General features: G+C 47.7%; 1 protein-coding gene and 1 non-coding gene across 6 annotated transcripts in view; one reads left to right on the top strand and one right to left on the bottom strand.

Annotated features, from left to right (window-relative positions):
* The first annotated feature begins 829 nt into the window (after nucleotides 1-829).
* TRNAS-CGA (transfer RNA serine (anticodon CGA)) lies at nucleotides 830-911 on the top strand. The gene has a single exon. It is a non-coding gene; the product is annotated as a tRNA-Ser (tRNA).
* A 13,374-nt stretch (nucleotides 912-14,285) lies between these two features.
* RNF41 (ring finger protein 41) overlaps nucleotides 14,286-27,168 on the bottom strand; it is a 32,520-nt gene continuing 19,637 nt past the window's right edge. For 4 of the 5 annotated variants that reach the window (NM_001194648.2, XM_015151956.3, XM_015151960.3 and 1 more), the window contains 5 exon segments: nucleotides 14,286-16,586; nucleotides 17,742-17,845; nucleotides 18,259-18,394; nucleotides 20,694-20,965; nucleotides 25,618-25,730. In NM_001194648.2, coding sequence (NP_001181577.1) covers nucleotides 16,235-16,586; nucleotides 17,742-17,845; nucleotides 18,259-18,394; nucleotides 20,694-20,965; nucleotides 25,618-25,707 — 954 coding nt within the window. In that variant the 5' untranslated portion in view covers nucleotides 25,708-25,730 and the 3' untranslated portion in view covers nucleotides 14,286-16,234. 5 annotated transcript variants of the gene reach the window in all.

Genomic DNA, 27,168 nt, shown 5'->3' on the forward strand with positions numbered 1-27,168 from the left:
CTCCGCCCGCCTCCCGCCGCCTCCCGCCGCCGCGGCCGCCGCCTCCCGCCGCCTGGGCCGGCCCCGGTCCGCGCTGCGCCCCCTGCCGGCAGGCCGGGCGCGGCGGAGGAGCTCCAGGCGCGGGCCGACCCTGGTGGCCTACCCGGCAGCGGCGGCGGGAGCCTCCGGGGAGAAGGACTCTTCCTGGAGGGGGCGCCATTCTCCTGAGATCCCTCTTACCAGACGCGAAGCCCTTCCCTCTTTTTGCCTCAGCCCGTTAGTGTCACCTCGCTATCCCACTCCAGGCGGCCGCCAGTCGCTGGAGCAGCCCCAACCCGTTGCCCCGAGTGGCCCTCACCTTGCGCATTCCTAATCCGACGGAGCCCCTCGTCCCCCAAAACCCCAAAACCCTTTCCCCAAGAAGTTCCTTCCTTCCATCCATTCCCAGCATCTCCCCATTTAAACTTTTCTGAGTCTCCCTCACCCCTCGCGCTTGTCCACCCAGCAACCCCTTCACTTGTTAACCCAAAAGTCCCCTAGCCGCCACCTTGGGGACCCAGTGCCTTCCTCAACTGCTTCCTCCGCTGGCCTCGCTGTCACCTCCTAAGTAGGTGTGAGCTCCTTGAGACTCCGACTCTTCGCTAGGCAGGAGACCCTCCTTCCCTGGGTCACCCGGTCCATCCGACTCTTTTTCTCTGGGTGGCGTAGATAGGAGGTAAGGAACCAAGGGGTGGGGAGTCCTCAGGTGAGTGCGCGTCGAGGCCGGTACCCTGCTTCCGGTTCCCGCATGTAGTCCCCGATTGCAGTGCGGACCCCTTCTGTAAGCGCGCGGCAAAATGCGGTTTTGGAAGTCACGGTGGCCGAGTGGTTAAGGCGTTGGACTCGAAATCCAATGGGGTTTCCCCGCACAGGTTCGAATCCTGTTCGTGACGGCTTTTTTTTTTTTTTCTTTCTTATTATTAAGACGGAGTCTCGCTCCGTTGCTTAGGCTGGAGTGCAGTGGCGCGATTTCGGCTCACCGCAGCCTCCACTTCCCGGGTTCAAGCAATTCTCCTGCCTTAGCCTCCCGAGTAGCTGGGACCACAGGCATGCGCCACCACACTTTTTGCGTTTTTAGTAGAGACGGGTTCACCGTATTGGCTAGGCTGGTCTCAAACTCCCGACTTCAGGTTATCTGCCAGCCTCGGCCTCCCAAAGTGCTGGGATTACAGGCGTGAGCACCGCGCCCGGCCTGACGGCGACTTTTTAAATCCCACTTCACAACACGTAAAGGTAACCCCAGTTCTCACAAGTGTCTTTCGTGCACTTTCTCTCTCCAAAAGGAAGCCGCCAACAGGTCTTACCCCTGTATTTGGGAGAATGGGAGTGATCTTGGGAAGCTTAATTATGTACGACTGTGTTGGCTGCTAGACTGTGAGGCATTTTCAGAATTTTATAACTTCAGGCTTGCTGGGAGAGCTTTGGCACATGTCTCATTCTTTTGAGGGCATAGGGAAGGATTTGGTTGAAGGGTTACATTTTGTCTGGGAATGTGAGTGGCTGTTTTGCAATATTAGTCAAACCTAGAGTTTCCTCTAAATTTCATGACCAGAAGTCACACCTTGTAGGTCTAATTACACCGAAGACCCAGGAAACAGGGGATTCTCTCATCTGGATTTCCTTGAGGTGTACAGGGCTAGAAGGGAGTAGCCTATTGAAACATCATTGCAGATCCAACTAGAGCCAAGGTGTGGGAAGATTATTCTCAATTTTTATTGAGTGCTTATTATGTGCCAGGTACTGTTTTAAATTATCTATATGTATTAACCAAGCGAGGAAATTAATCTCATCTTTAACCTTTAACCCTCTTATACTCATCTCACCCCATTTTTCCTGTCCCCTAATTTCTGATTGTGGGAGGATCTGGGCTGCTTGTTGAAGATTTTGTTGTTTGTTTTGGGGGGTTGTTTTTGAGACAGGGTCCTGCTCTGTTGCCCAGGCTGCAGTGCAGTGGTGCAATCTCAGTTCACTGCAACCTCAAACTCCCAAGCCCAAGCGATCCTCCCGCCTCAGTAGCTGGGACTACAGGCATGCACCACCACGCCCAGATAATTTTTTGTATTTTTAGTAGAGACAGGGTTCTGGGATTTCGCCATGTTGCCCAGACTGGTCTCAAACTCCTGGACTCAAGCAGTCCGCCTGCCTCAGTCTCCCAAAGTGGTGGGATGACAGGTGTGAGCCACGGTGCCTGGCCAAGGATGTTCTTTTTGTACTTCTCACACAGCCTCTTGTCCAAAAAGAATCCCAAAGGGCAGGGGGCTCTAGGGTAATACATAGAGCTTTCTACACATTTATACCTTAGAGTTTCCCACCTTCATACCACTGCTCAGGCTGTTCTTTCCAGCATGACCCTCACATTGCCTCCCTGCCCCTCACCATTAACACTTTCCAAAATCCTTTAGGCCCCTCTTCTTTGATGCTCTTGATCACTCCAGCTACCTATCAGTCTACCACCACCACCATTCACTGAATTGCATGCAAGGACTTCTCGCTTGATATGCTAACATAAAAATAAAACAAAAACAGGGCTGGATGTGGTGGCTAACTCCTGTAATCCCAGCACTTTGGGAGGCCTAGGCAGGTGGATCACGAGGTCAGGAGTTCAAGACCAACCTGGCCAATGTAGTGAAACCCCCTCTCTACTAAAAATACAAAAATTAGCTGGGCGTGGTGCCAGGCACCTGTAATTCCAGCCACTTGGGAGGCTGAGGCAAGAGAATCGCTTGAATCCAGAAGGCAGAGGTTGCAGTGAGCCAAGATCATGCCACTGCACTCCAGCCTCGGTGATGCAGGGAGACTCTGTCTCAAATAAAATAAAATAAAAACACGTTCCATTTATTTTACCTGCTAAATATGTCTCAGATATGCTCACTTTTCTCAGGGGTGAGTGCAGGCTGAGCTAGAGCCTTCATCTGGAAAGTAGTGGTATTTGCGGGCACCATACGAGGTAATACATAGAAAGCTGCACTAAAGCATCCACACTGCAGTCTGGGACCTTAAACCCTTGCATGGCTGCTTTCTATGTTGCAGGATATGACCCCTTTTCTCTCACTACTCTTCCATATTCACTACATTCTTTTTTTTTTTTTTTTTTTTTTTTTTTGAGACTGAGTCTGGCTCTGTCGCCCAGGCTGGAGTGCAGTGGCCGGATCTCAGCTCACTGCAAGCTCCGCCTCCCGGGTTCACGCCATTCTCCTGCCTCAGCCTCCGGAGTAGCTGGGACCACAGGCGCCCGCCACCTTGCCCGGCTAGTTTTTTGTATTTTTTAGTAGAGACGGGGTTTCACCGTGTTAGCCAGGATGGTCTCGATCTCCTGACCTTGTGATCCGCCCGTCTCAGCCTCCCAAAGTGCTGGGATTACAGGCTTGAGCCACCGTGCCCGGCTCATATTCACTACATTCTGTCCACTGGCATTCTTTTAGTTCCTGGTACTTATTTAGCTTTGCTCATGGTGTTCTCTGCCTGGAATAATCTTTCTCTTCCACACTTTCTACTCATTCTCCACCTAAATGTTGGTTCTCCTGTGGAGTTTTCTCTGACCACTTGTTGCCTACCACATCCTATGCCCTCATCTTATTATGTGAAGTCTTTCTTCCCCTGTGGCATATAAACACATTAAACACAGATAAGCCAGTCAGTTTAAAAAATGGGTGTTTTTTACAGTAGTTATGTGTACATGTTTTAATCTTCAGACTGGTATATAAGCTTCTTGAGAGTTAGGACTGTGTATTTTATTTATTTGCATCTTCTCTACAAGGCCTTATAGATGTGATCAACTATGTATTGAATTAATTTATAAAATCTCATATGCTCACAATTCTCCTTCCTACCAAATCCCAGTTTGCAGAGGCTCTCATATTTAAATATCTGGAGAGCCAAGACCAGAATTGACCAGCAGAGGGCAACCAACAACTATGTTGTGAAGGGAAGAAGGATCCATGGTTTACAAAATGGAGGATCTGGACCAAGAAGGGAAATATGGCAGAGGTAATTTGCTACTTGAAGATTATCCCTTTTATTGTCAAATTCTTCTCTTGTAACTTTTGTGGGTGAGAGGCCAAGGATTCAAACCTTCATATACAATAGACCATTTTAAATTTCTACCATCCCCATGTACCCACCCCATCTCCCCAATTCCTTCACCCTTCCTCTTCCACTCCAACAAATCCTATGTATTCTTTTACCTTTCTTTACCTTGCATGATCTGGCCCCCTCTCTCTCACCATTCGTACGTATTTACATATCACCCACTGGCATTCTTTAGTTCCTGCTACAGTATGTGGCCTTGCATATTTTCCCTGAAGTAACCTTCTCCACTTAGGCCTGTAGTCCCACTCATTTAAACCTTGTAAGGAACCTTCCATAACTATCCTTCCATAACACCTTCAAATTCCTCTACTCTGGATCAATCCTTCATGAATTCAGAACAAACAAAACCCCACTTGCATTTGACACTTTCAAATTTCCACATTGTTTTCTACTTCCTTTCATTTTTCGAATAAAATGTATACCTTTCTGTCTCCAGTTCCATACTATCAGATACCCTGTCATCTGGTTTCTGCCTCCTGAAGTGTTTTGGTTGTTTTTTGTTTGTTTGATTTGAGACAGAGTCTTGCTCTCTCGCCCAGGCTAGAGTGCAGTGGCACAAGCTTGGCTCACTGCAACCACCACCTCCCAGGTTCAAGCAATTCTCCTGCCTCAGCCTCCCGAGTAGCTGGTATTACAGGTCCCTGTCACCATGCACCTGGCTAATTTTTTTTTTTTTTTTGTATTTTTAGTAGGGACGGGGTTTCATCATGTTGACTAGGCTGGTTTTGAACTCCTGACCTCAAGTGATCCACCTGCCTCAGCCTCCCAAAGTGCTGGGATTACAGGCGTGAGCCACCGCGCCTGGCCTCCTAAAGTTTTTTAGACATTAATAGAAACCACTGGACAAATTTAATAATCTCTTCTCAATCTCCATCCTTTCTGTGTTTGAAACAACTTGATTTCTTACTGGCCTTCAGAAACACTTATTTTCTCCTTCTCAGTATACTGCTTCTCCACCTCATTTGCTTTCTTCTTCCTCCTGTGGAATTCCACCAAAGCTTCATTTTTCTCCCAAGACAAAATCTCAGAGCCACCTTTCCAGGTATGTCCTCAGCTAAGCCATGGTCCTTTATCTCCAGCTATCTACATCTCTACACAGCTGACCTAGTGTCACCTAATATGCAAACAAAGCTTCTCTTCCTCTCCCATAATCATTGTTCTGAACTTTTCCCATTTTTGTTGATACCACTATTCACTCAATTCCTTCATTTCCAGCTCTAAGAATTAATTATCTGAAATTTTGTTTTCTCCCAAGCCCATCATTGATTCATCAGTTGCTTCCCCTAGCACATCATCTTTTTTTTTTTTTTTTGAGATGGGGTCTCGCTCTGTCGCCCAGGCTGGAGTGCAGTGGCCGGATCTCAGCTCACTACAAGCTCCGCCTCCCGGGCTTACGCCATTCTCCTGCCTCAGCCTCCTGAGTAGCTGGGACTACAGGCGCCCGCCACCTCGCCCTGCTAGTTTTTTGTATTTTTTAGTAGGGACGGGGTTTCACCGTGTTAGCCAGGATGGTCTTGATCTCCTGACCTCGTGATCCGCCCGTCTCAGCCTCCCAAAGTACTGGGATTACAGGCTTGAGCCACCGCACCCGGCCAGCACATCATCTTAATTCATGCCTGTTACAATGGCCTTCAAGGTGCCCCAGTTTCATCACACTGAAATCCACCCTACATTAGTGTGATTACACTGCTTTCTTCATATTATTCCCCTGTCCAGGAACCTCAGTTCCCCATCTAAACAAACACATGATCCTATTATCAACATACCCTATCTAAATTGCCCGTTTTTCTTACCCTTACATCTTTCCACTAAGATACCTCCCATCTAATCTGGCTGGTCACCTCCATGTGACAGCCCAACGCCTGCCACCCCTCATGAAGTTCCTTCTCTTTACTAATTAGGTAATCTCACCCTATAATGATCTTTTCAGCAATAAATTATTAGATCTTAAAAGTATTATTATTTTGCCCGGACGTGGTAGCTCATGCCTGTAATCCCAGCACTTTGGGAGGCCGAGGCAGGTGGATCACCTGAGGTCAGGAGTTTGAGACCAGCCTGGCCAACATGGTGAAACCCTGTCTCTACTAAAAATAAAAAAAATCATCCAGGCATAGTGACTCACGCCTGTAATCCTAGCTACTTGGGAGGCTGAGGCACGAGAATCACTTGAACCCCAGAGGCGGAGGTTGCAGTGAGCCGTGATTGCACCACTGCACTCCAGCCTGGGTGACAAAGTGAGACTGAGACTTTCTCTCAAAAAAAAAAGTGAGTCTTGGCGGGGTGCAGTGGCTCATGCCTGTAATCCCAGCACTTTGGGAGGCTGAGGCAGATGGATCACAAGGTCAGGAGATCGAGACCACGGTGAAACCCCGTCTCTACTAAAAATACAAAAAACTTAGCCGGGAGTGGTGGCAGGCGCCTGTAGTCCCAGCTACTTAGGAGGCTGAGGCAGGAGAATTGCGTGAACCCAGGAGGCGGACCTTGCAGTGAGCCGAGATCGTGCCATGGTACTCCAGCCTGGGTGACAGAGCGAGACTCCGTCTCAAAAAAAAAAAAAAAAAAGTGAGTCTCACTCTGTCGCCCAGGCTGGAGTGTAGTGGTGCGATCACAGCTCACTGTAACCTCTGTCTCCAAGGGTCAAGGGATTCTCCTCCCTCAGCTTCCAAGTAGCTAGGATTATAGGTGCGGCCACCACACCAGCTTATTTTTGCATAGTAGAGACAGGGTTTTACCATATTGCCAGGCTGGTCATGAACTCCTGACCTCAGGTGATCTGCTTGCCTTGGCTTCCCAAAGTGCTGGGATTACAGGCATGAGCCACCGGGCCTGGCCTTAAAATTACTTTTATGTAACTAGCCTTTTTTTTTTTTTGAGACAGAGTCTCACTTTGTCGCCAGGCTGGAGTGCCATGGTGCAATCTCGGCTCACTGCAACCTCTGCCTCCTGGGTTCAAGCGATTCTCCTGTCTCAGCCTCCCAAGTAGCTGGGATTACAGGCATGCACAAGCACGCCCAGCTAATTTTTGTATTTTTAGTAGAGACGGGGTTTTACCATATTGGCCAGGCTGGTCTCAAACTCCTGACCTCAGGTGATCCACCCACCTCAGCTTCCCAAAGTGCTGGGATTACAGGCATGACCCACCGCGCCTGGCCTGTAGTTGTTTTTTAACAGATGGGTCTTACTCTGTTGGCCCAGGCTGGAGTGCAATGGCAGTCATAGCTCACCATAGCCTCTGGGCTCAAGTAATCCTCGTACCTCAGCCTTCCAAGTAGCTAGGACTACAGGCATGCACTGCCATGCCCAGCAATAGTATCTCTTTATTAAAACTTGTTGGGATGACTCAATTAATGTCTAATGTTTAAAATAGTGCCTCACAGTAAATAATCTCGCCATTACATTTCTTTATTGCCAGTGTCTAATCCTGTTCAGAAGTTAGCCCTGATGATTCCTTTACAAAGCCTTCCTTCCCACATTTCACCAGATATGTAGTTGGCACCTTTCCTCCCCATTGTCCCATTGTACTTAGTCCCTATCTATTAGCAACATACTATTATGTATTTCCCATTATTTCTTATTCTAGTGTGTGTCGCCTACAATGCTGCAAGTTCCTTTAAAGTCCGTTCTTGCTTTTTTTTTTTGAGACAGTGTCTCACTCTTGACATCCAGGCTAGAGTGCAGCAGCGCAAACACAGCTCACCACAGCCTCAATCTCCCAGGCTCAAGAAATCCTCCCACCTTAGCCTCCCAAGTAGCTGGGACCACAGGCATGCACCACCATGCTTTTTTTTTTTTTTTTTTTTTTTTAGACAGAGTCTCGCTCTGTTGCCCAGGCTGGAGTGCAGTGGCCGGATCTCAGCTCACTGCAAGCTCCGCCTCCCAGGTTCACGCCATTCTCCTGCCTCAGCCTCCCGAGTAGCTGGGACTACAGGCGCTCGCCACCTCGCCTGGCTAGTTTTTTGTATTTTTTTAGTAGAGACGGGGTTTCACCGTGTTAGCCAGGATGGTCTCGATCTCCTGACCTCGTGATCCGCCCGGCTTGACCTCCCAAAGTGCTGGGATTACAGGCTTGAGCCACCGCGCCCGGCCCTTTTTTTTTTTTTTTTAAATAGAGACAGGGTCTTACCATGTTGCCCAGGCTGTTCTCAAACTCCTGTGCTCAAGGGATCCTCCCACCTTGGGCCCCAAAGTGCTGAGATTACAGGTGTGAGGCACTGGCCCCTTTTAAGTCTTATTTCTCAATTATTTATATATCTCAAATGCTTGGTACTATGTCTAACACATGACAGGTGCACCATAAATGTTGGCTGAATCTAATCAGTTACTAAAACCTGTCAATTTTTCTTCCCAAATGTCATTCTCTTTCCTGCAGTAATTCAAGCCTGTATCCTCTGCTTCATTGAATTACTACAAAGCTTACTAACACTGCTGACACCAGTTTCTTACATTCTTCCCATTCTTGCATTCTTTCAGTTTCTTGTATTCTTTCCAGAGTAATGGGTTGGAAGTCATTCCTCTTCTCAAAAACTTACCGGTAAAGTCCAAATTCCCTAGCATGCATTCAAGGCCTTCCAATAATTGGCCCCAAATTACTTCTAGTCTTTTTTTTTTTTTTTTTTGAGACGGAGTCTTGCTCTGTCGCCCAGGCTGGAGTGCAGTGGCCAGATCTCAGCTCACTGCAAGCTCCGCCTCCCGGGTTCCCGCCATTCTCCTGCCTCAGCCTCCCGAGTAGCTGGGACCACAGGCGCCACCACCTCGCCCGGCTAATTTTTTGTGTTTTTAGTAGAGACGGGGTTTCGCCGTGTTAGCCAGGATGGTCTTGATCTCCTGACCTTGTGATCCGCCCGTCTCGGCCTCCCAAAGTGCTGGGATTACAGGCTTGAGCCACCGCGCCCGGCCTTCTTCTAGTCTTATCTCCATTATTTCCCTTCATTATTCATCTTCCAATAAACTCTGTGCTCCAGATTACTTTGGTCTCTGCCTTCTTCAACATTTTCTTCACCCTTTTTTTTTTTTTTTTGGAGACAGTTTCACTCTTGTTGCCCAGGCTGGAGTGCAATGGCGTGATCTTGGCTCACTGCAACCTCCACCTCCCAGGTTCAAGCGATTCTCCTGCCTTAGCCTTCTGAGTAGCTGGGATTACGGGCATGCACCACCACACCCAGCTAATTTTTTTGTATTTTTAGTAGAGACGGGGTTTCTCTATGTTGGTCAGGCTGGTCTCGAACTTCTGACCTCAGATGATCTGCCCGCCTCAGCCTCCCAAAGTGCTGGGATTACAGGTGTGAGCCATCACGCCCGACCCTCTTACTTGTTTTTATTCATGCTGGGATCTCAACTTAAAAGTAAGTATAAATTAGCTCCCTGTATCCTTCAACTCCTGGGCTCAAGGGATCCTCCTGCCTCAGCCTCTCAAGCAGCTGGTACTACAGGCACATTCTAGGCCGGGAGCGGTGGCTCACGCCTAGGTGGGCTGGTCACGAGGTCAGGAGATCGAGACCATCCTGGCTAGCACCGTGAAACCCTGTCTCTACTAAAAATACAAAAATTAGGCCGGGCGCGGTGGCTCACGCCTGTAATCCCAGCACTTTGGGAGGCCGAGATGGGGGGATCACGAGGTCAGGAGATCGAGACCATCCTGACTAACACGGTGAAACCCCATCTCTACTAAAAATACAAAAATTAGCCGGGCACGGTGGCGGGCGCCTGTAGTCCCAGCCACACGGGAGGCTGAGGCAGGAGAATGGCGTGAACCCGGGAGGCGGAGCTTGCAGTGAGTGGAGATCGCGCCACTGCACTCCAGCCTGGGAGACAGAGCGAGACTCCGTCTCAAAAAAAAAACAAAAAAACAAAAAAAAACAAAGATTAGTGAGGCGTGGTGGTGGGCGCCTGTAGTCCCAGCTACTTGGGAGGCTGAGGCAGGAGAATGGCATAAACCCAGGAGGCAGAGTTTGCAGTGAGCCTAGATGTGCCACTGCACTCCAGCCTGGGGAACAGAGCGAGATTACATCTCAAAAAAAAAAAAAAAGAAAGAAAGAAAAATTCTTTTTGTAGAGACGAAGTCTCACTGTATTTTGTAGGCTGGTCTTGAACTCAAATGGTCCTCCCACCTCAGCCTCCCAAAGTGCTAGGATTACAGGCATGAGTCACTGTGCCTGGCCCACAAGTTTTTCTTTTTTTAATTTGAGCCATCATTTAAAAGTTGTGAAATTTAGCATAGCCAGGCACGGTGGCTCACACCTGTAATCCCAGCACTTTGGGAGGCCGAGGCAGGTGGACCACCTGAGGTCAGGAGTTCGAGACCAGCCTGGCCAATGTGATGAAACCCTGTCTCTACTAAAAATACAAAAACTAGCCGGGCATGGTGGCATGTGCCTGTAATCCCAGCTACTCAGGAGGCTGAGGCAGGAGAATCGCTTGAACCGGGGAGGCGGAGGTTGCAGTGAGCTGAGATGGCACCACTGCACTCCAGCCTGCGCTACAAGAGTAAAACTCGGTCTCAAAAAAAAAAAGGGCTAATGGTGGGGCATATCTCCTAATGTTACAAAATGAAGAACATCTCTCTCCTGTGATGTCTTCTGTCCCCAGAACTGTTTAACTTGAATCTCTCAAGACCTTATCTAATTTTATTTAGTAAAACAAGAGCTAGGCCAGGTGCGGTGGCTCACACCTGTAATCCAAACACTTTGGGAGGCCAAGGCGGGTAGATCAGTTGAGGTCAGGAGTTCAAGACCAGCCTGCCCAACATAGTAAAACCCCATCTCTACTAAAACTACAAAAATTAGCCGGGGATGGTGACATGTGCCTGTAGTCCTAGCTACTTGGGAGGCTGATGAGGCAAGAGAATCACTTGAACCCGGGAGGCGGAGGTTGTAGTGAGCTGAGATCGTGCCACTGCACTCCTGCCTGTGGAACAAAGCGAGACCCCATCTGAAAAGAAAAAAAGCAATCAAGTTCAAACCACCGTTCTCCAGAAAACTGGCTCAATCTTATCCTTTCGAGACAGAGTCTCACTCTGTCGCCCAGGCTGGAGTGCAGTGGCACGATCTCGGCTCACTGCAAGCTCCGCCTCCCGGGTTCATGCCATTCTCCTACCTCAGCCTCCCGAGTAGCTGGGACTACAGGCGCCTGCCACCACGCCGGGCTAATTTTTTAAATATATTTTTAGTTGAGATGGGGTTTCACCATGTTAGCCAGGATGGTCTCGATCTCCTGACCTCGTGATCCGCCCTGCCTTGGCCTCCCAAAGTGCTGGGATTACAGGCGTGAGCCACCGCACCCGGCCAATCTTTTCAACAAATTAGGGTTACACAAAAAAAAGGTTGTTTCAGGAACCCAGATAAAGAGGGTAAAAGAGAAATAACCTGACGTAATTTGTGGTCCTGGATTGGACCCAGGTTTAGACAAAAATTAGCTACAAAAGGACTTTTCAGCAATGGCTCACACTTGTAATGCCAACATTTTGGGAGGCTGAGGTGGGCAGATCACTTGAGCTCAGTAGTTTGAGACCAACCTGGGTAACATGGTGAAACCCTATCTCTACAAACTATACAAGAAACAAATCAGCTGGGCATGGTGGTGCACATCTGTGGTCCCAGCTGCTTGGAAAGCTGAGATGGGAGGAGTGCTTGAGCCCAGCAGGAGGTCAAGGCTGTAGTGAGCTGCGGTGAGTCATGATTGTGCCACTGCACTCTAGCCTAGGTGACAGAGTGAGATCCTGTGTCAAAAAAAAAAAAAAAAAAAGGACTTTTCTTGGGACAATTAGGGTAATGTAAATATGGGTTTGTATTAGATTATTCATTATACATTGTTAATTGTAAGCACTTGTTATTTAGGCAATATCAAAAAATATTTTTTTCCAATGTATATACTGAAGTAAAAAATTAAGATAATGAGGCCAGGTGCAGTGGCTCACACTTGTAATCCCAGCACTTCGGGAGGTCAAGGCAGGTTGATTGCTTGAGCTCAGGAGTTTCAGACCAGCCTGGGCAACATGGTGAAACCCCATCTCTACAAAAAATACAAAAAATTAGCCCGGTGTGGTGGCAGGTGCCTGTGGTGGTGGAGGTTGCAGTGAGCCAAAATTGCATCATTGCACTCCAGCCTCGGCTACAGAACCAGACCCTATCTCAAAAAAAAAAACAAAAAAAACAATGTATCAAAGTCACTGAAGGAGATGAAACAAAAAAAAAAATTTAATAGTATTAAAACAAATTAAGACAATACTAGGTGCAGTAGCCCCAGCTACTCCAGAAGCTGAAGTGGGAAGACCACTAGAGCCCAGGAGTTTGAGGCTACAGTGAGCTATATGATGTTGCCACTGCACTCCAGTCTGGGTGACAGTGTTCTTTCTACTCCCTCCTTCCCCCAGTTCTCCTGACTTTAAAAGTTTAGAACAGGTTGGCAATTTTTTTCTGTAAAAGACCAACTATTTTAGGCTTTGTTCCAGCTACTTAACCCTGCTGTTGTAATGTGAAAGCAGCCACAGACAATATATAAACAAATGGGCATAACTGTATTCCAATGAAGTTTTTTACAAAAGCAGGCAGTGGGGTTGTAACCTGTAGTTTGCTGACCTCTGACCTAGAACAAATAACACTTCCTGAAAAGCCTTTCCCCATACCCATCAGAATCAGGAGCTTTATCGTCCTTGGCTCACATATTACTAGTAAATCCACTTAGCACATTTATGATCCCTTATTATATATTCATCTCCATTAGGGACTAAGTTATTTGCAGGTAGGTGCCACTTTGCTACATAAGCCTCCTCATGTTAACTCTAGTGAGTATCTCACAGGGCAGACATTCAATGAATATTTGTTTCTAAAAATCGAATCTACCCTAAAAGGACAATATGACACCATTCATAACATTCACAAGCATGAGCAGCAAGTTCTAAAAGTAATTTTAAAGGAGTTTAAGGGGGGAAAAGCACTGCTAATGTCACTAGGATACATACGCCTCTTATGCTCTATACTGTGACATGCTTATCAGTATTTTATAATCATACCTTGTGTGCATAGAATGCAGACTCCGTGAGCACAGAAATGCTTTTTTTTTTTTTTCAAGCCGCTACAGTATCTAAAGTGCTATTAGGTTTACATTAGGTGCATGATAAATGCTCAACAAATTTAAAACATATTTCTGGGAGGGGGAAAAGATACTCTTTTTCTTTTTCTTTTTTTGAGACAGGCTCTTACTCTGTCACCCAGGCTGGAGTGCAGTGGCGCAATCTTGGCTCAAAGCAACCTCCACCTTCCAGGTTCAAGCTAGTCTTGTACCTCAGCCTTCCAAGGAGCTGGGATCACAAGGGCGTCCACCATGCCTGGCTATCCTTTTTCTTATGACAGGGAAAAGGTAGCAGCAAATACTTATGAAGACTGTTTTTTGGTTTTTTTTTTTGAGACGAAGTCTTGCTCTGTCACCCAGGCTGGAGTGCAGTGGCGCAATCTCGGTTCACTGCAAGCTCCACCTCCCAGGTTCACACCATTCTGCTTCAGCCTCCCGAGTAGCTGGGACTACAGGCGCCTGCCACCATGCCTGGCTAATTTTTTATATTTTTAGTAGAGACGAGGTTTCACCATGTTAGCCAGGGTGGTCTCGATCTCCTGACCTCATGATCCACCTGCCTCGGCCTTCCAAAGTGTTGGGATTACAGGTGTGAGCCACCGTGCCCGGTCTATGAAGACTATCTTTGTAAGTAAATAATTATGAAACCTCTGCAAGTACATTTCCCTCCTTACATTTACGTTCTTAGTTAGGAAACACTGGAGGGTGGAGGCTTCTCTGCCTGCAAAGGAATTCTAGATTCTAAAGCAAAGTTGCTTGTGGGACAAAGGAAAACAATATATACATATTTTCTGTAGAAATTATCCCAAAAACTCAGGACCACTCAGGGAAGACATGGAATTTAGGATGAAGGCAGACCCTGGGAAGCACACAGTTCAGATAACTAGAGAGACACCTTTGGCTGCTACAGAACAGGAGATAGGAGGGAAGAATGCAGGAGGGTACATGGGAAAGCAGCTGCGAAGTGCACACTACTCCCAGACATCCTCCTGAAAGAGAAGTTAGCGCTAAGATAAGGGTAGGTAACAAAGTAAGGAAGAAGGGGAATTAAGGTGAGAGAAAGGCAAAAGCAGAGGGGAAACCTTCCCAGGAAAGGGAGTAATGTTGAAGAATTTAGAGAGTTGAGTAAAAGGTTTATTATTAGTGCAGTCAACACCATGGAACAGCACATACAACACAACCAGCAACCCGCAGAGACACTAGTGCAAAGGGTAGGGAAGCCTTTCACTGAGCTTCCTGGCTCCATCTGAGGGTAAGGACAGGACAGTATAAGCCTTGGTAAGGCAGGTAGGGGAAAGGGGATTGGAAGAAATGTAGTAACCAGAATAAGTATAGCAGCGTTTTCAAATTCCTGAGCACAATGTCCCGGAGCTGGAACCCTACTCCCCTCAAGCTGTATCCCTCCACCCCAATCCCAGTGGAGCCATGATCCAACTACCCAGACCTGCAGCAAGCTAGCCTGGAATAAAACTCTGAGAGGAAGCTATCACATGGTGGGGAGGAGACTTTCTATCTCCAACCACACTCCCACCTCCATATTAAAATTATCACACCTACTATCCCTCCCCTTCTCTTACTTACTCTGCCAGTCACTCTAGGGATCAAGGTATGCCCCAGGTAACCTGAAATGGAACTGAAGTCCCCGGGGGGTGTGGGTGAGACACAGCACAGCCTGTACTTAGAGATAAAATTTCTGATTTGCATGGTGAAGCTTAGAACCCAGCTATACAGCTCCAAGAAAACTTGGGGAAGCGGGGGGTTGCCTTCAAAATGAATACTCTAAATCCAGAGTTTTATGATGAGGCCCTGGAAGGGCTAGGAGGAAATTTTTCCAGAGGGCACAGGCATCGATGCTGGACTGTCATATCCTTCACAGGAATAGAGGAAGCTCCTCATTTCAGTTGGGGTTACAGAGGTTTGGGGCAGATATTGTAAGTTCAGCCGAGGACTCCCTTGGCTCTTCCTATATTAAAGCCAAAGGTTGTGCTGAAAAGGAAAAAATATAAAACACACCCCCATCCCTGTCCCACCCTATCCAAAATCCCCACAATAGGAACATCAAAAGTTTCAAGTTTGATTTTTTTTCTTTTTTCCTTTCTTTAAAAAAAAAAAAAAAAAAGGTAAATAAATTAAATTGCCAACAATGTGGCTGAGATAGCCATGATCAGGCCATTCTTAAAAAAAAAGGGGGACGGGGAGGGGAAGTAGGTGGAGTTTGTGAAATATAAACAATGGCCAAAGAAAATTATCAAAGTAACTAACTACAGTCACAGGGCTAGAGAGGGCTCTATGGAACAATTATGGCCTGTGCCACAAGAGGCAGTGCTGACCATATTTTAGCAAAAGCTAGGAGTAGCTTCTTGCTGAACACATCAACCCCAACAGACTAACCCCTACCCTAAACCCTGGCATTCCCTAATTATGAAAACTTATAGGAAAGAAGAGCTCATCTGGAAATTTTCAGTATCCCAACCTGCATACTGGTAGACCCAGTGGGTGCCTGCACCTTTAAGGTGGACTGAACAGGGATACTGCTTGGCACAGAGGTCCAGTCTTCCCCTAAGGGCCATCCGTGATGGCCAATTACTGGCCTCACTACTTATTTCTAGAGATTTGGCTCCACCCTTACCATTTCTTCAGGATGTCTGCTGCTTAGAGTCAACAGGCCTGCCTGCTCTGATTCCCTGGTTTTGGAGGAGAGGGACGACTAGAGATTCCTTACTCTGTCCTGACACTCCAGGGAAATTGAATCTCTTTGTGCTTTCTGAAAATAACTGGAACCAGGAACCCTAAGCAGGAAAATGGATGGAGGTGGGGGCTTTCCCACTCAGACTGACAATTTATAGACATTTTAGGGGAATATGGCAAAGGGAGGAAATCTGGGTTTCCCACCTGAAAGGCTGAGCAAACTACCCCAGGGCCCTTCAGTGCCAGAAGGGCAGTGAGATGTGTGGCTCAGGTATAAGCCACAGTATTAAGGATGGTGGAGAGGACTCAGGTCCCAGCTGCTGGAGTGATGGGATTTTCTGATTTCCATCTCTTCCTGATAGCCGGTCGAGTTCTATATCTCTTCCACGCCATGAGCAAATATCATGACAAGGCCTGGCTCCTGCACCATGTCATCACCCATATGTTGGTTCTCACAGGCCATCACGACAACAGCCTGCTTGCCAGGGATGCGCTTGGCCACGTAGTTCTCATAGTAGCGTCGGTTCATCTGTCTAGTCTCTAGTGTGGCCAGACCCTGGGGCCAGCTACGCTCATGGGCATTTTCAATCAGCTCGTTGACAATAGAAGCAGGACAGCCACTCTCCACCAGGGAGCGCTTGATTACAGCCTGGAGCACGGCATCAGGAGTCGAGATCATCCCTCCCCAGCGGGTCACTCTTGCTGGCTGAAGGGAGTTCACCCACCTGTGTGGAGGTGGTTAAAGATGGTCATTCCAGATCATCTCCTTTCTCTGTATTGGCTTTTTCTGCTAATAGAAATAACTACCCACTCTGCACTCAGCTCACCTATTCTTCCTTCTTTCCTTCCATGATTGGCTCAGAAACCCCGAATTTTCCCCAGTTGGTCCCAACTGAGTCACCAAACGTTACGCACCAGATTAAATTCCACTCTGTCCCTGTTACTTTTCTTTGAAATTCCAATACTTAGCACATACAGCACCTAACACAGTTAGTGCTCTATGTTTAGTGAATAAAACAATTATTCCTCTATACTATGTCCCACTCAGCACTATTTGCCCTATATATATTGATTCACACTTACAGTTTAGTCTATGAACTGTATAGGACTCCAGAACTGAAAAAGATCTTAGACTTCGCTTGTATACTTCACTTGTTTTTGCTGCATTTTAGAGATCACTTTCCTGGACTTGCACTCTGCCTCCTCTTCTCTGGGTTGTAAGCTACCTGAAGACAGGGATAATATCTTCTATTTCTTTTTTTTTTTTTTTGAGATGGAGTCTCACTCTGTTGCCCAGGCTGGAGTGCAGTGGCGCGATCTCGGCTCACTGCAAGCTCCGCCTCCCGGGTTCACGCCATTCTCCTGCCTCAGCCTCCGGAGTAGCTGGGACTGCAGGCGCCCATCACCACGCCCAGCTAATTTTTTTGTTTTTTTTTTTCAGTAGAGACGGGGTTTCACCGTGTTAGCCAGGATGGTCTCGATCTCCTGACCTCGTGATCTGCCCGCCTCAGCCTCCCAAAGTGCTGGGATTACAGGTGTGAGCCACCACGCCCGGCCTATCTTCTATTTCTTTTTGGCCCTCCTAGCACTCCACAGCCTTTAATACAGGGCTTTGTACATGGGTACTCACTTAATTCTGGATAAAGTGCATCCTTGGGTAGGCTTTCCCTTCCATCCACCCAAACGCGTAAGACATCCTGTAGTGGAGCTAAGGGTTATCCTCTTCTCCTCGGCCCCTGTCCTTAATGCTAATATCTGAGAAGCAGTGACCCCCCAGCCCAGCTCTCCAATGCCCTCCTTCTGCTACTCTCCTGCTCTTAGCGCCTTTCAGGCCTTACTGTCAGGACGTGGAATCACTCCATGTCCTGAGTGACACTCACTCTAGGATCTCGTTGTATTCAATTGTCTCCTCCAGGTTCTGAAGGTTGGGGTTGACACTGCGGATTGCACGCATGTATGCCTTTAGCAGCTGGATGTCTCGCTTCTGTTGTGGAGAAGAAGAACAGGAATAATGGTTAAGGCAGACAGCAGAAAAAAGACAAAAGTTTATCCGAGAATGAGGACAACTGAGAGATCTGAAGAACAACCAGTTTGTAAGCTTCAGGAAGACAGGGATAGGACTGTCTCACTCACAGCTGTCTCCTTAGTACTTACAAAATGTGCCTTCACAGAGGAGGCATCTGGTAACTGTTAGGTGAATGAATGCTATGAATGGGATGAAGGAAAGTCAAGGAGAGCTCCAATCTGATTCCCTGCTAAGCCACAGGCAGAATAGCCACTCATCCAAACTCACAAGTGTAAGCACAGGTCTATGTGTTCACAACTGGTTTTATTACCCACAGGCAGGCAGTTATCTGCATATGAGGGATATGTTCTCCCCCGTGTCTTGGGGCCTACCTGCTCCGCCAGCTGGTGTTTGTGTTCAGCTGACGTCTTCTCCAGCTCTGCGATGCGTGTCTGCTGCTGCTGTACCACTGAGCGCAGGTGCTTAATGCAGTTATGGTTGGGCAGCTCATCTTTGGGCATCTCCAGGCTGCAGACCAGGGTGGGGAAAGAGCAGAACAGGGGTGATCACCAGGACATGTATGCAAATGGCCTATTCTGTGGCAGATAACTGCTGAGTAGATTTTGTCCTACCCAAAATTTCTAACATTCATTTCAGGCCTCCCTCATTCATTCCCTTCACTTTCTTCTTCCAAGCTTCCTACTTGCCCCTTTGCTATTTTCCTTAAATTTCTTTCCCCAATCAAGACACAGTGTTTTATCTACTTTTTATATTTATCTTATTTTATTTTTTATCTTTTTTTTTTTTTTGACATGGAGTTTCGCTCTTGTTGCGCAAACTGGAGTGCAATGGCACGATCTCAGCTCAGCGCAACCTCTGCCTCCCAGGTTCAAGCGATTTCTCCTGCCTCTGGGATTACAGGCGTGCGCCACCATGCCCAGCTAACTTTTTGTATTTTTAGTAGAAACGGGTTTCCCCATGTTAGCCAGGCTGGTCTCAAACTCTTGGCCTCATGTGATCTGCACCGCCTTGGCCTCCCAAAGTGCTGGGATTACAGGTGTGAGCCACTGTGCCTGGCCTCTTATTTTACTTTTTTTTTTTTGAGACCAGGTTTCACTCTTGTTGCCCAGGTTGGAGTGTAATGGCACAGTCTTGGCTCACTGCAACCTCTGCCTCATGGGGTTCAAGCAATTCTTGTGCCTCAGCCTCCTGAGCAGCTGGGATTACAGGTGCCCGCCACGACGCCTGGCTAATTTTTGTATTTTTAGTAGAGACAGGGTTTCACCATGTTGGCTACACTGGTCTTGAACTCCTGACCTCAGGTGATCCGCCCGCCTCAGCCTCCCAAGTGCTGGGATTATAGGCGTGAGCCACCGCACTGGGACTATTTATTTATTTTGACACACTGTTTTTATCTACTGCACAGCTCTCCTTTTCCTCCTACAGATTCTGCCTGTGCACTTATTGCTTCAGAGAAGCCCTATATTCACAGCCCCAGCTATCAACATTCTTTTTATTTCTTAGTTAGTTAGGGGGAACAGAGTCCAGCCCAGGCTGGAGTGCAATGGTGTGATCTCAGCTCACTGCAACCTCTACCTCCTGGTTTTAAGCGATTCTCATGCCTCAGCCTCCCAAGTAGCTGGGATTACAGGCATGCACCACCACACCTGGCTAATTTTTTTTTTTTTTTTTGAGACAGAGTCTTGCTCTGTTGCTTAGGCTACAGTGCAGTGGCGTGATCTCGGCTCACTGCAAGCTCCTCCTCCCTGGTTCACGCCATTCTCCTGCCTCAGTCTCCCAAGTAGCTTTCCCCTACAGGCGCCTGCCACCACACCTGGCTAATTTTTTGTATTTTTGTAGAGATGGGGTTTCACCGTGTTAGCCAGGATGGTCTCAATCTCCTGACCTCATGATCTGCCTGCCTTGGCCTCCCAAAGTGCTGGGATTACAGGCGTGAGCCACCACACCCGGCCCCACACCTGGCTAATTTTTGTATTTTTATTTTTATTTATTTATTTATTTATTTTTTGAGACAGAGTCTCGCTCTGTCGCCCAGGCTGGAGTGCAGTGGCGCGATCTCGGCTCACTGCAAGCTCCGCCTCCCAGGTTCATGCCATTCTCCTGCCTCAGCCTCCTGAGTAGCTGGGACTACAGGCGCCCGCCACCGCGCCCGGCTAATTTTTTGTATTTTTAGTAGAGACGGGGTTTCACCGTGGTCTCGATCTCCTGACCTTGTGATCCGCCCGCCTCGGCCTCCCAAAGTGCTGGGATTACAGGCGTGAGCCACCGCGCCCGGCAATTTTTATATTTTTAATAGAGACTAGGTTTTGCCATGTTGGCCAGGTTAGTCTTGAACTCCTGGCCTGAAGTGACCTGCCCACTTTGGCCTCCCAAAGTGCTAGGATTACAGGTGTGAGCTAACACACCCCTCAGCTATCAACATTTAGTCAAATATTTCATAACTCACAGAAAGAAAAAATAGGGTCAGAGGAAATATGAGAAGGCTGGCAATTACAGCAGTCAAACTGACAAACAGAAAGTAGTATTGGACTGAAAGGGAAGAACAGAGTCAATCAACCTTTAGTGTTATTATACAAATTTACTGAATTGCTGTGCCCCTTCTTTTGTTAAAGCAAGAGCAAAATTATTATAGTTGGAAAAGCAGCAAGAAAGTAAGATCTTAGAGCAGGGAGCCAAGGAGGCTAAGAATACTCCTTGCCAACATGCCTAAGAGACCTCCTCAGCTAGTGAGGAGGGCATCCAGCGATAGGGGCATAAATGAGATGGCCCTTATCCATGTGGGGCAGAAGAAGGGAACAGATCTCACCCACAGCCCTGTTCACAGGTCACAGGCCGTTTCGGGTTGTGCTCACAGTCGCTGAGGTGAGACATGAGGTTGTCAAGCCGGACAACGGCACTACAGCCAAACACAGCGTTGTCACAGGCAATCTGCAGCTTTGACAGCATGTTCCGCATGATCCGAGGTACCGGGCGCAGATGGGCGACCGTCACAACACTACGGTCCACTGGACATGTCTGTTGCTGAGAGAACCACTGGGTGATGCAGGCGTTGCAGAAAGCATGTTCACAATGAGGTGCCTAGGAGAACAAGGCAAAAGGGGCATAAGGGAATTAGCAGGACCTAAGAGCCTGGATATGATAACTCTACAAAGCCAATCATGCCTTTGAGCAGCTTCTACCGCAAGAGGTCCGTTGGGTCAAGCAAAGTATAGATCTACTATGGGCAAGGCATTGTAGGGGACAGGCTTAAGATATGTTTCCTGCTGGGCACGGTGGCTCATGCCTATAATCCCAGCACTTTGGGAGGCTAAGGTAGGCACACTGTTTGACCTCAGGAGTTTGAGACCATCCCAGACAACATGACAAAACCCCATCTCTACAAAAGTTACAAAAATTAGCCGGGTGTAGGCCAGGCGCAGTGGCTCATGCCTGTAATCCCAGCACTTTGGGAGGCCAAGGCAGGCGGACCACGAGGTCAGGAGTTCAAGACCAGCCTGACCAACATGGTGAAACCCTGTCTCTACTAAAAATACAAAAAAATTAGCCAGGGGTGGTGGTGCACACCTATAATCACAGATACTCAGGAGGCTAAGGCAGAAAAATCACTTGAACCCAGGAGGTGGAGATTGCAGTGAGCCAAGACTGCACCACTGCACTCCAGCCTGGGCAAAAGAATAAGACTCCATCTCAAAAAAAAAAAAAAAAAAAAATTAGCTGGGCATGGTGGCACGTGCCTATAGTCCCAGCTAGCCAGAAGGCTGAGGTGGGAGGACGGAGGGTGGCTTGAGCCCAGGAGGCGGAGGTTGCAGTGAACCAAGACTGCACCACTGCACTCCAGCCTGGGTGACAGAGCCAGGACCTGTTTCAAAAAATATATATGTTCCCTGTGCTCAAGATTAAAAATGAGTTGTGAAACAAGACAAACAAGTAAAATGTTATATAACAATAAGAGATAGCCGGGCACGGTGGCTCAAGCCTGTAATCCCAGCACTTTGGGAGGCCGAGGCGGGCGGATCACTAGGTCAGGAGATCGAGACCATCCTGGCTAACACGGTGAAACCCCGTCTCTACTAAAAAATACAAAAAACTAGCCGGGCGAGGTGGCGGGCGCCTGTAGTCCCAGTTACTCAGGAGGCTGAGACAGGAGAATGGCCCGAACCCGGGAGGCGGAGCTTGCAGTGAGCTGAGATCCGGCCACTGCACTCCAGCCTGGGCGACAGAGCAAGACTCCGTCTCAAAAAAAAAAAAAACAATAAGAGATATAAATGATATTCCAGGACAATAGGACAGATGACACAAGGCAGCCAATTATTAATTGCCATCTGGATTGCACACACAATAATTGCCAAAAATGTCCAGAGGAGGGTGAAGTCTTTTCAGGCTAGCTCAATCACGGCAGGTATTTATGAAGAGGACCAAATTTGATATGGTCTTGAAGGATAATTCAGATGATAGATTTAGAGAGCAGGAGGACATATTTACTGGCAAAAATTCAACGTCAGAAAGCTAGGCCAGGCGTGGCGGCTCACGCCTGTAATCCCAGCACTTTGGAAGGCTGAGGCGGGCGGATCACGAGGTCAGGAAATTGAGACCATCCTGGCTAACACAGTGAAACCCCGTCTTTACTAAAAATACAAAAAATTAGCCAGGCGTGGTGGCAGGCGCCTGTAGTCGCAGCTACTCGGGAGGCTGAGGCAGGAGAATGGCATGAACCTGGGAGGTGGAGCTTGCAGTGAGCCAAGATCATGCCACTGCACTCCAGCCTGGGCTAAAGTGCGAGACTCCATCTCAAAAAAAACAAAACAAAACAAAAAGAAAGCTAAATAAGGCCGGGCACAGTGGCTCATGCCTGTGATCCCAGCACTTTGGGAAGCTGAGGCAGCCAGATCACTTGAGGTCAGGAGTTTGAGACCAGACTGGCCAACATGGTGAAACCCCCATCTCTACTAAAATTACAAAAATTAGCCACACATGGTGGCGCGCCCCTGTAATCCCAGTTACTCGGGAAGCTGAGGCACGAGAATTGCTTGAACCCGGGAGGCGGAAGTTGCAGTGAGCCAAGATCGCGCCATTGCACTCCAGCTTGGGTGATAGAGCGAGATTCTGTCTCAAAACAAAACAAAACACTTTAGTTTCCCATTACATTTTTTTTTTTTTTTTGACAGTCTCGCTCCTATCGCCCAGGCTGGAGTGCAGTGGAGTGATCTTAGGTCACTGCAACCTCCGCCTCCCGGGTTCAAGCGATTCTCCTGCCTCAGCCTTCCAAGTAGCCGGGATTTTAGGCTACTCCCATCCCACCCAGCTAATTTTTTTTGTATTTTTAGTAGAGATGGGATTTCACCATGTTGGCCAGCTTGTCTCGAACTTCTGACCTCAAGTGACCCACCTGCCTCAGCCTCCCAAAGTGCTAGGATTACAAGTGTAAGCCACCATGCCCGGCCTGTCAACTTCTTCATAACCATTCTAGCTAAACCTGCCACCCCTGCATAAGCATACAGAATGTACTACCTTTTGTGTAACAAAGAAAAGGAGGTGTGAAAAAACACAGATATATTCATATATACATATGCATATACAAATACATATATATGCAGACATCTATTCATATTTGCTTGTATCTGCCTTAATACTCACTGGAAGGATACCAAAAAAACTAATAAAAATAGTTATCTGTGGGGGAATTAGGTAGACAGTAATAAGGACAGAAGTGAGAATTCTCACCGTATACCTTTTTATACTATTTTGATTTCTGAATTATGTTCATTTTTCACCTATTCAAACAATAAATAATTATGATGTGGGGAAATCAGCATCCCTAGCAGGAGCCTTCTAACCTTAGAAATGTGTCCGGGAACCTGGCATCATGAGGGTTGCCTGCTCTGCTTCTCAGAAGGTAAAGCCTGGAGGTAGATGGGTGGCTTCTGACTAGACTGTCACCAACTACAACTCACCTTTCCATAAGTGACTTGCCTAAAATGATAGTGCCAGAAAACAGACAAGGCCCTGCCAGGGTGAGGAGGGAACCTGACACACCCTGTGACCTCCTGACACTACTACTTGATGACTTGCTCCACACCCATCTAATATGCCTCTAATGGCAGCAGATTGCAAAGGCCTAGAAAGAAGACAGGTCCAGAGCTGGTTGCCATTGGAATGTAGTCTGAATTTTATTCAGTTCAAGGCATCAGTACTCCTTTTGGAGTACTGGGAGAAAAAATAAACTCAAAGGCTCAAGGGGAGCCCCTGGGATTAGGTAAGCAGTGAATGGGGGAAGGGCCATGAAACCTCATTGCCTAGTGTCCTGGTTTGGAAAATGTGATAATCTCTAGATAGCCAGGAGTGAGAAAGGATTAATTGGTATTTACAGAATGAGGGCAATAAGGATCCTCGAGGATGCTGTCCCAAGAATACAACTCTTAAGGATTCACCTCACTCATTGTACTTGCCTGGTAATCGTGAACTTCTCCTCATACTTGCCCCAGGATGATACAACTGACTCTGGTCTGGCAAGGCTGGCAGAGAAATGACCTATTGAAGGTGGCAGCTTTCACATCAAAATGCAGAGTGCATGGCTGCATCAAAACCTGGTCTTTTCAGTAGATCCCAGGAAAAAAATAGGTCAGTACATACAGTTCCCCACTTCCTATTTGCTGTTTTGTTTTTTTTTTTTTGAGATGGAGTCTCACTCACTCTCACCCAGGCTGGAGTGCAGTGGCGCAATCTCAGCTCACTGCAACCTCCTACTCCTGGGTTCAAGTGATTCTCCTGCCTCAGCCTCCTGAGTAGCTGGGACTACAGGCACGTACCACCATGCCCAGCTAATTTTTGTATTTTTAGTAGAGACGGGGTTTCACCATGTTGGCCAGGCTGGCTCTTGACCTCGTGATCCACCGACCTTGGCCCAAAGTGCTGGGATTACAAGCGTGAGCCACTGCGGCTGGCCTTCCTATTTGTTAGATAGTAGGCAGGTAGAAAAGGCCTGCAGGGAGGCCGGGCGCGGTGGCTCAAGCCTGTAATCCCAGCACTTTGGGAGGCCGAGACGGGCAGATCACGAGGTCAGGAGATCGAGACCATCCTGGCTAACACGGTGAAACCCCGTCTCTACTAAAAATACAAGAAAATTAGCCGGGCGAGGTGGCGGGCGCCTGTAGTCCCAGCTACTCGGGAGGCTGAGGCAGGAGAATGGCGTGAACCCAGGGGGGCGGAGCTTGCAGTGAGCCGAGATCGCGCTACTGCACTCCAGCCTGGGGCACAGAGCAAGACTCCGTCTCAAAAAAAAAAAAAAAAAAAAGAAAAGGCCTGCAGGGAGACTGGCTGATTACCTGAAGCACAACGTCATAAAAATGCAGAGAGAACTTATTAGGAGAGTCCAGAAGTTCAATCATGGACAGGAAGATGGAACCTAGTAAGAGTTCCTGTAGAGGAAAGGAAGCTACCCAGCTACTATCACAAGACAGAAACAAGCAGCTGACCATTTTACAGGAGAAATCTTTCAGAGTGACCTTAGAAAAAAATCTGAACCACTGGATCTCTGTGGCATCCACCTCTAGATTGATTCTGGAAAGCCTTATTCTTGTAGTCACCATTACTCCTTTGACCTAAACCTCCACTGGGTGGGGGTAGAGAGAAGAACACAGTGACTTCCCCATGGGTCCTACTGCCCATGAATATTTTCTACTATTTCCACTGCTACCTGTTGCCCTACCAAACCTGCCATCAGACCAACTCACCTGTACTGGCTCCTCCAAGACTCCACTGCAAATAGGGCAGATAAGATCTTCGTCAACATCCCCCTGGAAACGGGTTACATCATACCCCATGTCTCATCACTGAAACCCAGGTCCTGAAAGGACAACAGCAAACAGAGGCCAGTTCAGAAAAAGCCTACAAATATGTGACAAACATAAACTCATTGTCAAGATCCATTCATTTATCCAACAAATATTTATTGGAAGTCTACTATGCAGCAGTCATTTGGCTCGGTGGAAGCTGACTCAAGAAATTTAATTCTAAACCACAGTGGCTCACACCTGTAATCCCAGCACTTTGGGAGGCCGGGGCAGGTACATAACCTGAGGTCAGGAGTTCAAGACCAGCCTGGCCAACATGATGAAAACCCATCTCTACTAAAAATACAAAAATTAGCTGGGCGTGGTGATGCACATCTGTAATCCCAGCTACTTGGAAGGTTGAGGCACAAGAGTCACTTGAACCCGGGAGGCGGAGGTTGCAGTGAGCCGAGATTACGTCATAGCTCTCTAGCCTAGGTGACACAGTGAGACTCTGTCTTTACAAAAAAGAAAAGAAATGTAATTCTAATGGGGAAGACATTAAGCACACATTTAAAATAAAAAGTGATAAATACTCAGAGGAGACACAGGACCTTATGAGGACAAGAGACATGAATACCTAACCCAGGCTGAAAGCAGAGGGTAGTTTTGATAAGTTTTCCAGGACTGGGTGTCACCAGAAATGTGTCCTGTAGGGCAAGAGTTAGCTCAATGTTGGGGGAGCAGGGCATTAGCGTAATCCCAGCACTTTGGGAGGCTGAGGTAGGCGGATTACCTGAGGTTAGGAGTTCGACCTCACATATAAAAGGGCACATAAAATAGCACATCCAAATGCCCAGAAGAGGGCATATGATAGGTTCAGAGAATTTCAAGTGATTCAAGAAAAAGCTGACCTGAGAGGTGGGAGGGAGGGCCTGTCAAGAGACAAGGCTGGAGAGGTAAGCAAGGGCCATGCTGTGAAAAGTCTCTGAGGAGTTTGGACTTTATTCTGAAGGGTATGAGAGAGCCACTGAAGGACTTGAAAAAGAATGTGATAACAGTTCCATTTTAGAATCAGTATGTTAACAGGGGAGAAACGGAAGAACATCTAAGTCAGAGAGTGACAGTGAGTCTGAACTCAGGTGGTGGTGGTGATGGGGATAAAGAAGAAGAAAGGGCCGGGCATGGTGGCTCATGCCTTTAATCCTAGCACTTTGGGAGGCCAAGGCAGATGGATCATGATGTCAAGAGATCAAGACCATCCTGGCCAACATGGTGAAACCCCATCTCTACTAAAAACATAAAAATTAGCCGGGTGTGGTGGTGCGTACCTGTAGTCCCAGCTACTCAGGAGGCTGAGGCAGGAGAATCACTTGAACCCAGGAGGCGGAGGTTGCAATGAGCTGAGATTACACCACTGCATTCTAGCCCGGTGACAGAGCAAGACTCCGTCTCAAAAGAAAAAAAGAAAGAAAAAAAAAAGAGTGAGGTCCAAAAGAGCAAGGACTCAAA

This window comes from Macaca mulatta, chromosome 11, assembly GCF_049350105.2.
Source record: "Macaca mulatta isolate MMU2019108-1 chromosome 11, T2T-MMU8v2.0, whole genome shotgun sequence".
Classification (NCBI taxonomy): Eukaryota; Metazoa; Chordata; class Mammalia; order Primates; family Cercopithecidae; genus Macaca; species Macaca mulatta.